General features: G+C 44.7%; 2 protein-coding genes across 3 annotated transcripts in view; one reads left to right on the top strand and one right to left on the bottom strand.

The window, feature by feature from the left end:
* Positions 1-1,653: 1,653 nt before the first annotated feature.
* LOC142603358 (uncharacterized) lies at positions 1,654-9,739 on the bottom strand. The gene is made up of 4 exons (XM_075763425.1): positions 9,718-9,739; positions 4,258-8,340; positions 3,575-3,634; positions 1,654-2,554 (listed from the first exon to the last, which is right to left on the bottom strand). Exons 1-2 carry the CDS (start codon positions 9,737-9,739, stop codon positions 6,743-6,745), a joined length of 1,620 nt encoding a protein of 539 aa, XP_075619540.1. The 3' UTR covers positions 1,654-2,554; positions 3,575-3,634; positions 4,258-6,742.
* PCDH11X (protocadherin 11 X-linked) overlaps positions 8,087-12,122 on the top strand; it is a 512,159-nt gene continuing 508,123 nt past the window's right edge. For both annotated transcript variants that reach the window (XM_075763091.1, XM_075763092.1), the window contains exon 1: positions 8,087-8,764. The gene's annotated coding sequence lies outside the window, so the exon portion shown is untranslated. The remainder of the gene's footprint in view (positions 8,765-12,122) is intronic.

The following is a 12,122-nucleotide window of genomic DNA, read 5'->3' on the forward strand; positions in this document are numbered from 1 at the left end:
ACTGACACATTAGTTCATACTGAGTCCTTAGTTTTCTTGTCAATAAACCACTTCATGTTCCTGTAGTGAAAGGAGAGTCTAGTATGTTACATAATCCTGTGAAAAACTTAATAATAAATATTTTGTTATCTAAATTGAAGGAAAGGAATCCATATCCCACTGGCACGCATTTCTGCATAACTCTTTCTTCCAAAACAATCCCAAGCATTTTTAAAATGAACAACTTCGCTCACCCCTGAAATACAGCAATCTTTGGAATGGGAATTACTAAACGCTTGCTAGCATTACACAGCTGGGAGCATTCCTACCCATTCTCCACTGTTATTCTTTTGACCCTGCAGCAGCTGATTATTTGGAAAATCCTATTTCATAATTACTTGCATTGAATGAATAAAGTTATCGATTGGGTCCAGGTTAGTGTTCTGTCTTGGAAGCTCTGTTTTGCAAAGCAATTCCTCCATTCTCTAGCACACAAGGGAGTAAATGCTTCAAAGTTAGGTTCAAAGGATTTTGAGACTATGGACACAAGTTCTTCTGTTTCTTTCTCAGGTCCTATTGTAAAAACTGATATCAGACATTTTTGATACTCAGACTATAGAGCATGAAAAGCCAGGGAACATCATTCCCTGCAAAGCATGCGTCTGGAAGCAAAGTAACCTGGTTTGCACACCTCTCTCCTACTTCGAACTTCAGGAATCTTTTTTCAATGAGGCTTCACCAAATCACTATCTTATTAACAGACTTTTCCTAACCACTCACAGATTATAAGCACATCTGCTTATTGGAAGAGTCTCCTTTTTTTTTTTTAATTCCCCTGGATATTAATTTGAAAGTAGGCCACCTCCATTACGCTGATCTTATATTGCTGGTGTTACTGGACTTCTTTTGTGGTAACAATTGCAAAATAATCACTTTGCTTAGGCATGGTCTGGACATGGCTTGCTTAATCTACTGGGAACTTAGTCACCTCATACAGAATGTATCTTTTGAAAAACAATACAGCTGCTACAGTTTCTGATTCCAAAAAGTGCTGTGTGCTTTGTTTCACACGTTTACCCTTACTACGAAGTAGAACTAGTGAGTACAACCTATGGAAACATGACAGCAGTTCCTACTGCACCACTGAAAAACCTGTTGGCCTGTGTGGTTCTTTGGAAGGTTTCTGCATCATCACAGTCTATTGGGTAGAAGGAAATACTTCTGCAAAAACTCAGCTGTAAACATGCAGTAGTCTGAAGTTTGCGGATACCCTACAGTGATGTAGGCATGTTCTATGACTCCTTCCCTGATGAGTTCACTCTCATCATACTTGGTATTCCATACATGCTAATTTCAGTCAGCAAAATAAAACCCCAAACCAACGACACAGGCCAATGCACTCCGAGCTTAATGCAGATCCAGTTTGATTCAGATGAGGAGTCCCCTGAATATACACACTTCAAGGAAACTTCAGAAATCTAATTTTTTGAAAGGAACTCTCTTCACTATTATATGGCCACCAATACCATTAGTATTAACGTGGTGCCAAAAAGGATGCCAAAAAAAATCTTGTTACTAAAGAGCAATGTTTTTCCCTTTTGCAAAATACAGTATACTTAATAGCTTAAGAAATCTAGGTCTGATAAGATTTAAAAGCACTTTATTTTAACAGGTCTTTGCTCTCATAGCAAGACAATACAAATAAATCTAGGCATGTAAAATACTCATGAAATCAATTACATTTTGGAACACGAAAATTTTGAGCTATATCAATATATCAATATATCAAACAATACATGTGTATCTTTTTATTCAGACATAATTTAGGCAATATTTAAGATATTTCTATTATTGAAATTTTACTTTTCATATTTAATAAGGATCTGACAGGCACAGAACTTAAGTGACTCGCCAAAGCCAGACTGAGGACAGTACCCTGGTGGAAAAGAAAGACAGGTCTTCCGAGATCCAGATGAGCGCCTGATTGACTGCACTCCTGTTCTCCTGCCAGAGGTGTAGCACAAAGGCATCCCGAGCACTGGGAGGGGCCAGGGGAGGAACTGCACTAACCCTCTTACTTGTCAGACAAGAGGGGCCAGTTTCCTCTTGGAAATACTCTTGAAAAATACTTATTTACAGTCTTACAAAACTCCTGTGATGACAGTGAGGCTTTTCTGCAACAGCTTTGTTACCACCTGAGGATAATTAAGTAACATTTTATAATTGATACGATACAGAGCTGAATCAAGGATACCTTCCCAAAAGTTCAACTGAGATTTTCAGCTTATGTGCAAAGTTTCTCTCGGTAGCATGAGACTCTGTCTCTTGATGTATAGTTGTTGTGTCGTACAATTGTTTCTCTGTCCATAAGCCAGAGGAGTACTTGTTGGGGTTGGTATCTACCTGCTTTATTATCGCCCTTCATAGCCACAGGGAGAAAAATCGCTTAACTTGGTGTGACCACTTCCGTCATTGTACTCCAGAATAAAGGGCTCATTTCTTCACTCATGGTCATAAATTCAAAATCTCAATCATGACTTTAGCTGATTATTCTTTAATTGCACACACAATTCAGCTGAAAGGAGAATAAAGAAAAAATATTTATTTAAGACCAACCAATATTTGAAGCCCTGTAATGAATATTAAATAGTATTTAATAATGTTTGTATGTTAAAGTGGGTTAAACAAGCCACTAAACTAAGGAAGGGGAAAAAAAAGGATATGACTTTTCATAATACTAAGTAAAATATCCTGTAAAATATCCTGAAGGTTTGTGGAAATGATTTGGGTTGTTTCTTTTATAGGAAATCACTTGTAATTGCATTAACTCGGAAGGAAATTTATATTTATAATGGCAGGTAACAGAATAGCCGTTTAGTATCTTTTGTTTTGAATATTTGAATAGATATGCAATCCTGTTAGTGTGCATCACTCTGAAATTTATAGCTTTCCAGTACAAGCTAATTTAAAATAATGAAAAAAATATTGTTTATTCTAGCATTTTTGCATGTCTAGACTGCTTCTTAAACACAAGCTGTGCTGTAAAGTACAGCAAAAGACACAATATATTTCAGCTTTCTTAGTTTGTTTCTGTTTTGCAAGACATAAATCCCCAAACACTCTTAAAGATGCAGAGAACAGTACAGTGTAACACTCGTTAAGTTTACAAAATTAATTTAAATGAACAATTTCTGCTGATTTTTATTGCTCACGTAATTTCCTGTTCTCAAGGACAGATGACAAATACTTATTATACGAAAAGTATTTCATTAATTCCTAGGTTAGAGACTCAGTTTGATTTTTATCTTGTGTAAGTCATCTTAAGATCTTATCACCTCTATTGTTATCAATATCATAGCTCCTGACTCATGTAACCAAACAAGAAACTGGGTCCACAAAGTGCACTAAGTTCAATTCCGAGTGTTTCCAACATCTTGTCTTGCACGCCCGTGCCAAAGCCATGCCCTTTCGGTCTGCGCGCGTGAACTGTCAAAATGCGCAGTATAAAAATGAATGTATTTTATATGTAATTCATGACATTTAAAAAGCATTGTCGCTTGACAGCTGCGATGATAATAAAATTAGTATGTTCTACCTCCTGCTGTTAGGTACCGGACTTCCAAAGCTCCATACTGTCATCGTTCTGGCAATAGCCCTGCAAGACGATAAACACCACTGGTGCCTGGCTCTCCCTCAAAAAGGTATGTATTTATAAATTGTAGCCCCTTTAAAAATAACACTCTCAACTTCCCACATATTCCTATCAATAGATGTATGATGTCTCCAGTCTTGGAATGAAAGGAATAGGTACCACATAGTCGTGTGACAATTTGTGGCTGTAGGGTTTTTTATATGTCTGCCATTTCTAATTATTACTGTATTTGACCTAACATGATTTGACATGAAGTTATGCCAGTTTCTTGGCAAAAAAAACCAAAATAAAATTCAACAAATATAAGTTAGAAAAACTGATCAGCCATTGTAAATTACAGACCACTGTGGACGGTGGGACTCTGAGAGACCCACTGTGTATTCGTTATGAAGTCCAGGCACAGTATCAAGTGGCATTTATGGAGCACAGTGCAACGTAGATAAACGTTGCTCCTAGAAAAGGCTAAACGTGGGAATTTCCATTATCGAGAAGCAGGAGTAAAAACAGTCCTAGCGCTCAAAGATCCCAAGTGGGATTTATTTTGCATGCCCAGTAAATGGGGATGAGGGAAAAAGAAGAAAAAGAAACTATTGTTCACATAAGTATACAGAGAATACGAGTCTTACTTGGGATTGAGGCAAAATCCTTGTAAAAGATGTGGTACAGTGTAGTTGCAACTTGTTTTCTGAGTTCTGTTGCTCTGACAGGAAAAAAGAAACAAAGCGGAACTATGGGAGGCCTCCAGCAGGGAGAGACCTGCAACCTTCTCTGTCACTCTGCTGAGAGTAGCTCCTCTGTGTTCCCTGCACCAGCCTCCACTATGCCCCATTCCCAGGAGAGAAGGCAAGGCATGTGTCTCTTGGTTTCTTGCATAGAGACATAAAAGTGAATTATAATCTTTCTTGGAGACAGTCATCTACTGTGGCCTCTCCATGACTTATCTAGGTGACCAAAGCCAGGCTACTCAAGCAATATATTTTGTGTGACCTTTGCAAAAATGCTGAGAATTCGTCCTACAGGCAGTGCATTTTTATTAACAGGTTATTCAAAAACAACTATAAAGCCAGTAGTTGTATAATAGCTATAAGACTTTTCTCCTTACATTTTGAGTTTATAAAAAAATCGGCGTCTGTGGGAAGAGAAACGTCAGTAATTGCAATCAGGGCAAGGCAGGGACAGCCCCCGTTCTGAAAGGCAGCAGCCTGCCTGCAAGCCAACCCGCACCAAAGTCACAGAGACCTGCTAGCGCATACCTTGCTCTGAATCAGGCACAGTGCACACAGCATCCCGAAGAATCAGTTGCAGGTGCTGTATGGAAACCATCTTTCTGAGAGTTTTTCTGTTAAGTGCGAGTTTTAGAAAAGAAGCAAGCTTGACCTTCACAGTATGCAAAACTTTGGCTCGGGTCCTAGCTCTTTTCACATGTGAATAGTTCCTGTGGGGCCTCTTCATGTGCTTAGAGTACAAACAATTTCAGGGCTTAGACCTTGATCTGAATGAAGGGTAGCAGCAATACCTTCTGATGTGCAGAAATATTTTTGTTCTTAGTGAAGTAATGCATTTGCTGCATGGACAGAGGTAATCTGCCTTTGACTCTTTATTTTCATGATGTAACTGCTTTGGTTTGTAAAGGGGGTTTGCCCTTTTCAAGGGTAAAGGTTCATTCCAATATCAGTTAAATAAGCCATCTATATCTCCACCTTTTTTTTTTTTTTTTTGTTAAAATGAAATAACAATTTGCACTAAATTTGCCTTGTGGCTGTGTATTTCAAACATCGTTCAGGCTGAACTGCGGGATCCATTGTAGCTTATCCTTAGACACCACAGGACAAGCGGGATGGGTCATCCCCCCCAGACATGCTGGTGGCTTTCCTTTCTGCAATGGCTGATGCTATCGCAGTTGATCGCTCTTGCACAGGACAAACCATCGTGTAGGTCATTTCGTCTCCCAGTAATATTCAAACCTATTTCAGTATTATTTTTTTCAAGTAATCATCTTTATTTTAATTTAAGACCAGGAGGACAAGAACATGACAGTGTCCAAACAATACACAGAAATTCCTCCATCAATTTCCTCTTCTGAGGTGTGAAATACAGTTGTCTATTAGGACGTGCCTCTTATGGACTTGGCTATTTCAGAAATCCATTGTAATGACTGCTTAAAGAAATAGGTATTAAAAGGACAGACAACCAATCCTAATCTGTATGCCACCAACGTGATGTAAACCACATACGCACAGCTGCACGCTGCTTTTATTGTTGTCCTTTTGTTGTTTATGTATGCTTTATTTCACATTTTATTACAAAATGTTCAGAAATGTTGATAAATAGGTATAACTGACCGGGAGGCATTACTCAGCGTGTGCTGCACTGCAGCTGGGACACGAAATCTCAGATGTGGGAAATGTTGTGTTTGAACCTAACGAGGTTCCTCTACTGTCTGTATATGGGACAAAAACAATGAAGTCACAACTTGCTTCACTAAATTCATAGACTTTAGCACCCAACGTAGTAAAATACAATGGGCATTTGGTCATAGTCAGGCAACTGAAGTACGGTATGGAAATACCACCTAGAAGAGGAATTACATCAGTAGTATTTTAGCATGGTTAATGGCTATGCAATTGTTCATTCCGAGTCGATGTTCAAAGAATCTCACTGAATATATGCGTTAACAGGTAAGATGGATACAATTCGCTGGGGATTTTTACAAGCTGTTTTTAGAAGTCTCTGATCCTCATATATACCTTTATTTCAGAGCAATTCTGGCGTTTAAACTATATTTAGCGATAAAAGTGAGACATCACCTACATCTTGCTACAGTGAAGAAGGTAAAACAAGGCTTCCACATATATCTTCATGCTATTTTTAAAGAAGGACACATGCAAAAATGTGTGCTGTTAGGGTAAGTGCAATTTCTTTTCTTGTTCATCAGAAAAGAGTTTAAAACTGTCTCCTCACCCAACAGCAAAGTACAGAAAAAAATGCTAAATTATTTACTAATAATTATTGTGTTCACTGAGAAGTGCCTACTGCAGGCATCTGCCAAAATACTGCAAATAATTCAAGATACTCGAATTATTAAAATCAACACCACAAATTAACTATTAATTAAACTGTTTTCACGCAAGCATTCATAAACAGCCACACTCGCCCCCACACTCTCACTTTGCAATCACTGATCCTGCACGTAAAACGAACTGCCTTGGCAAAGGCTGGACTCCCGCCCTGTCTCACGGCCACCAGTCTCCCTACAGCTACAGCGCCCCGGGGAAGCGCCTCCCGTGCGGCCCCGGGCCGGCTCCCACCGCCGCGTCCCCGCGGGCCGTACGCAGCCGACCCGACCGCCCTTCCTCGGTGAGCGGTGCCCGGCCCGGCGCGGGACAGACCGGCCCGATGGCTGAGTGGCGGCCGCCCGGAGGCCAGCCGAGGCGGGCGGTGCTCTCCCGCCCGCGTCCCCCTCCGCAGCTGGTCCCCCGCCTGAGGGTGCGGCACGACCCCGCGCCTCCGCCCCGGCGCCCCCGGCTCGGGTTTCCCGGCATACCTGAGACCTCGGCCCCCAGGAGCGCCCGCCGAAGCGTCCGGGACGCCCGCCCGCCCGCCGCGGCCCCGCGCTGCCTCCCCTCGCCCCGGGCACCCGCCGCCGGGAAGGCGCCGTTTGGCCGCCGGCCCCGGGCCCTCGCCCCCCGCCGCGGGCGCCGAGCCAGGGGAGCGCGTCCCTCCGCGGCGCCGCTGCCCGGCGCCCCCCGCCCGGCCCCGCGCAGCCTTCGCGCGGCGGCTGTTCCGCAGCGGGAGCGGGGCTGCGCCTGCGGCCGACAGCTCCTCCGTCCCCGTGTCACACTCCGCCGGGGGAGGGCAGAGAGGGCACCCGCCGCACTGCCGAGGACGACGGCCCCCAAGGGGGGCGCGGGGAGCCGGGGACGGTGGCCGCCTCCGCGGGCACGGGCGCTCTCCCAGCCTGGGCCGGGCCGATGCGCCGGAGAGGGCTCTGCCACCTCCCTTCCTCCCCCTCGCCGCGGCGCTTGTGCAGGCGGAAAGCAGGCGGGGAGCCCGGGGGGAGGGAGGCAGGGGCCAGCCGCCGGCGCGGCGCTGCCCGGCCACCCCGAGCTGGGACCGCGGCGCCCCGCTCTCGACCCGCGCCTGGGCCTGAGGGCCGGTCCTCCCCGGCCCCGAGCGGGGGAGCGCGGGCAGCCGCCCGCCGGGCAGCACCGCCGGCCCCTCCGCGGCCGTGCTGCGGTGCGGGGGCGGGGGGGGGGCGCCGGGGGGGACTGGGGCCGCCCCCCCGGCGAGGCGGCGGAGCGGCCACGCCGCCGCTTTCGGGGGATTCTCCGAGAGGAAAAGGCAGGGCGGCTTCCGGGAGGGGGAACCCCCCTCGGCTCGGCTATTCGCATCCCCGGTGTCGCTCCTCCTCCTGGCGGTGATGTCAGCCGCGGGGAGGGCCGGCTGGCAAGCGGCAGAGCGGGGCGCGGGCGGCCGCGGCAGAGCCGAGCAGGAGCCGCCGCCGCCGCCGCCGCCGGGACAGCGCGGGCTCCGGGGCGCCGCCGGCAGCGCAGCCCGCGCCCCCAGGGGACCCGCAGCGGCCGCGCCGGGCCAGCAGCCAGCCCCGCCGGGAGGGGGGCGAGCGCCCAGCGGCGGCGGCTTCCCCGCGAGGGGGACCTGGCGCTCCGCTCCCCTCAGCCGCCCGGCGAGGAGAGGGCTGCCGGGCTGCGCTGCGGAGTGGCACCGAGTTCAGAGTCTCTCCGCGCAACTTAGGTTACGCGGCAGGACCTCTGCGGACTGGTGTGGGGCTTCCCGGGCGCGATTGCGTTTCCATCCTTTTGCAGCTGCAAAAGCCAATAATTAACTAAACCCAACAGAAATAAAACAAACTCGGGCTTACCTAAAAGTTAGGATATGTTTTTCTTCCCCCCCCCCCCCCTTTCTTTTACAATTTTATTCCCTGTGTGGAAGTCGCTTATGAATCGTGCTCGGCACACTGCATGAGAAGAAGCGGCTTGTGTTTTGGATCGAGGATTTGCTGTTGCAAAGCGGTCTAACTTCCATGCAGTGGGGCAGCCTTCACTACTCTAACGCCTCGATGATGCGCTGAGGAGCCCATGTAGATTGACATCTTGTGCAGAGAAGGCATTGAAGGTAAGAAGGGGGCTTGGGGAAAAGCGGGATTTTGATACGCTTTTACATTACATCTTTTGTCCAGCATCCCCCTTTCAGCAGAGCATCAGCAGTTCATCCAGAACAGTATCGATAGACTGGGACTGATGAAGTAAAATGAAAGTCTGCTCCTGTGAAAAGTACACGGAGCTCACAACTGATTGCAAAGGATGCATTTATTTTTAGTCTGATAACACAGCATGTTTATGATGTATGCTCACAGCGCGGACACTGAGCTAACTCACGCAGCGCAGGAATGAGATGTAGGGTCTCAGTCTCTGATGGGCAGTTTGCATTGGCTGCTGCATTCTGTTGAATGTGTACCCCCACTACCTCCCTGGAGCATCCCATCATCCTGCTTGATTTGGTGGGGTTTGCAGATATAGTGCCTAGTATGAACGAGAGAGGGAGAGGGATGGAAAAAAACCCCTCCATATGGAACATTTTATTGATGTGATCATAATCCTGTAATGGAGATTGCATTAAATGAGGATTGCATCAAAATGCCTAGCTGCTGTGGAGAGACGAGAAAGCAAAAACTATGCTGGATTGTAAATGAAGTTCTTTGATTGAAGGATTTTCTTGAAGCAAGAAGGGATGTCTGTAAGCTTAAAGTTGCTGTGTATGTGGAGTACTGGAATGGGATAAACCCCAGATCAAGCTGAAATATATTTTAATTTGCTCAAGCTCTGGATGCAGTTAGAATTGGTTAGAGGCATTGCAGTGATGGCCAATGAATACTTGGCTTCAGCTATGGAGACCACAGAAAGGGAAGGAGAGGGGAGACCACAGAAAGGCAAGGAGAGGATTTTATCCTTTGGGGAGGAGAAGGATGGTTCATTCGTGACTTTTGCCACAATGGCACAAAGCTTACAACCTGCTGGCTACAAGCAGAGACCTTGCAGGCAATCTGGGAAGCTGAGGATTTAGCTCACTTTCCTTTTGCAACCTCGGCATGGTTGCCTGTAAGAAGTAGCTGCGAGGTGCATGCCAAGGGGCAAACAGGGACTTGTTGGCCCCCCTTGGACCCGGGAAGATTCTGTAAGCTTGAGAGAAATGGAGTCAGCTCATCTGGTCCCGTCTTTCTGAGCTTGAGCTGGTAATACATTTTCAGCAATTGTTGCTGCTTATCTCAATTGGCAAAGGAGGGGAGAAGATGTTCAAGCTGATTGAACCGGAGCAGAGCTGAGGACAGTGGATATTATCAACTCACTCTCGGATTTTTTTGTGCTAAATTTTATTGTGGCACAGAGAACTGAGCCACATAGAGCACCTTCTTCAAGCCTTACTGAAAGAAAACCTAGAGAACAAAAAGATTAAGCCCAAGATTAATTGTAACTTTTTGCTTCTCAGCAGTAGAAGTAGCATTGATCTGTCAGATTACACAAGTCAAAAGAGGTAAGACAGGAAAAAAGTTATTTATTTATTTGCTAACATTTCCACACACACGAAGTTAGCATGCAGATAAACAGCACAGAGTGGGAAAGCACCATTTCTTAGAACCACCTAAGTTACAACTGGTGTAAGCAGCAGAGAAATTCCTGTACAAATACTCAACAGTATTTATCTGTAACTGCAAAAGAGCTGGTTAAATACAAAATTAAATAGAATAAACCAAACCCAAATATCTGATGTTCTCAGAAGTAATTTGTTTTCCCAGGTGAGTTGTGTACAAAACCTGAGGTAATAGCTCCACAGTTCAGTCTCTCTCTTGCTGTATCTTTGGCATAAAGTTGAGACACAAATGCTTATTTTAAAGAAAATGAAGAAAAGCAGCATAAGCGTATTGAATTCCTCTTAAGCATTTTATTTTGGCAAAAGATGACTTTCAGTGAATTGTAAGAGATGGGTTTAGAATATTCATGGCTAAACTCCAGGGAGCTTAGTGTTAGTTCAGTAGGCAGAAGGTTCTTCCTCTAAAGAGATATCTGGAAAAGATGTGCTTTTAAATTTTAAGCCATATCCAGTGAAGACTGTTGGTTGTCACATTTAAAAATCATTTGCTATGCTTCTTAGGGGAATGATGTTTAATCCGGAAAATAAAGCAAGTATTCCTAGCTCACTTTTTTTATAGAAAGAGCAAGCAGTGTGCTTTAATTGTACTTCTGTATGTACAAATGTTCCAGATTTGACTCTATTTTTTATCAAATAACAGCTGAGGGAAAATTTGTCTTTCGAAACCATGGTTATCCATGGAGATCCTGGTCTGTATTTTTGGTACAGAAGAACTCTGTTTCATGGCTGCATTGTTCATCCTTGCAGCATTTCTTTAAACGTGAGCCTTGCTATAGTTAAAGGATAATTTATATTCAGTGTAGTACTGTCTGCTCTGTGGAATTGGCTTTATACATCACAGCCTCTGCAAAAAAGGAGATCAAAGATCTGAACCTGTGGTCCTATATTGCATTTGTATTCTACATGGACTTGAGTAATCTTGTACTGGATCCATTCACACTCCCATAGTTAAGAATGCGTCAGTCTTTCCATTAAAACACCCATTTGCTTAGGAATTTAACAGCTAGTTTTAAAGACGGGCTCTAAGCTTAAGTTAAACACATTCATATAGTAAAAAAAGATATCCTAAGCAATGAAGTATAGCAGCAATTGGCGTTTGCTACTGGAGCACTGTTAAGTTGAATTTATAGAAAGCTTAGTAGAAAATAACACCTGCCTGAAAAATTTAGCGATGAAATGGAAAAAATAATATCCTTTCAGATTTGGAAAGCCTTGTCTGGATCTAGGTGACTGTTTACACCTGGATTTTAAAGGGGCCTGTGTTTGTTAAGCAGGCAGTAGGGCTTTTCTTAAAGGAGAACAGCACTAGCTCTAACCAGGAATTAGTCAGATCTCCACTGAAAGGCTCACGTTTAGATTGCATTAGAACTAATGCCTTTGGCATTACTCCAGTTAGTTCTTCTGAGGGTTACGTTACAAGAACAACAAAACCACTCCCAAAGCTCTGCATCTTAACTAAGCCAAGTTATCCCTTCTGTGAGCTAAAAAGAACTATAGATTTCTGAATAATGTTGGTTGTCTGACCAAGGTGTTGAAAGCATTGGGGGATGCTGCTACTAAAGACACTTGCCAGGTAGTCCACCTGAGACCAGCCACTGAGGTAATCACGTACCGACTAATAGTTGGTTTACACTTTAACAGAACCCTTTCTTCTAAAGCACCTCAAAATCTTTTACAATTGCCTGTCTGGGTTACATAGCCATCTTCCAACAGTGAAGCAGTTGCTGCACCTGTGCAAAGTATGTGAATGCTTATAGTAACAACTTTGTGCATATTTCAGGTTAGAAGTTAAAAGCATAGAATTGAAAATACATCTAGATTCAAT

This window comes from Balearica regulorum, chromosome 11 (genome assembly GCF_011004875.1).
Source record: "Balearica regulorum gibbericeps isolate bBalReg1 chromosome 11, bBalReg1.pri, whole genome shotgun sequence".
Lineage (NCBI taxonomy): Eukaryota > Metazoa > Chordata > Aves > Gruiformes > Gruidae > Balearica > Balearica regulorum.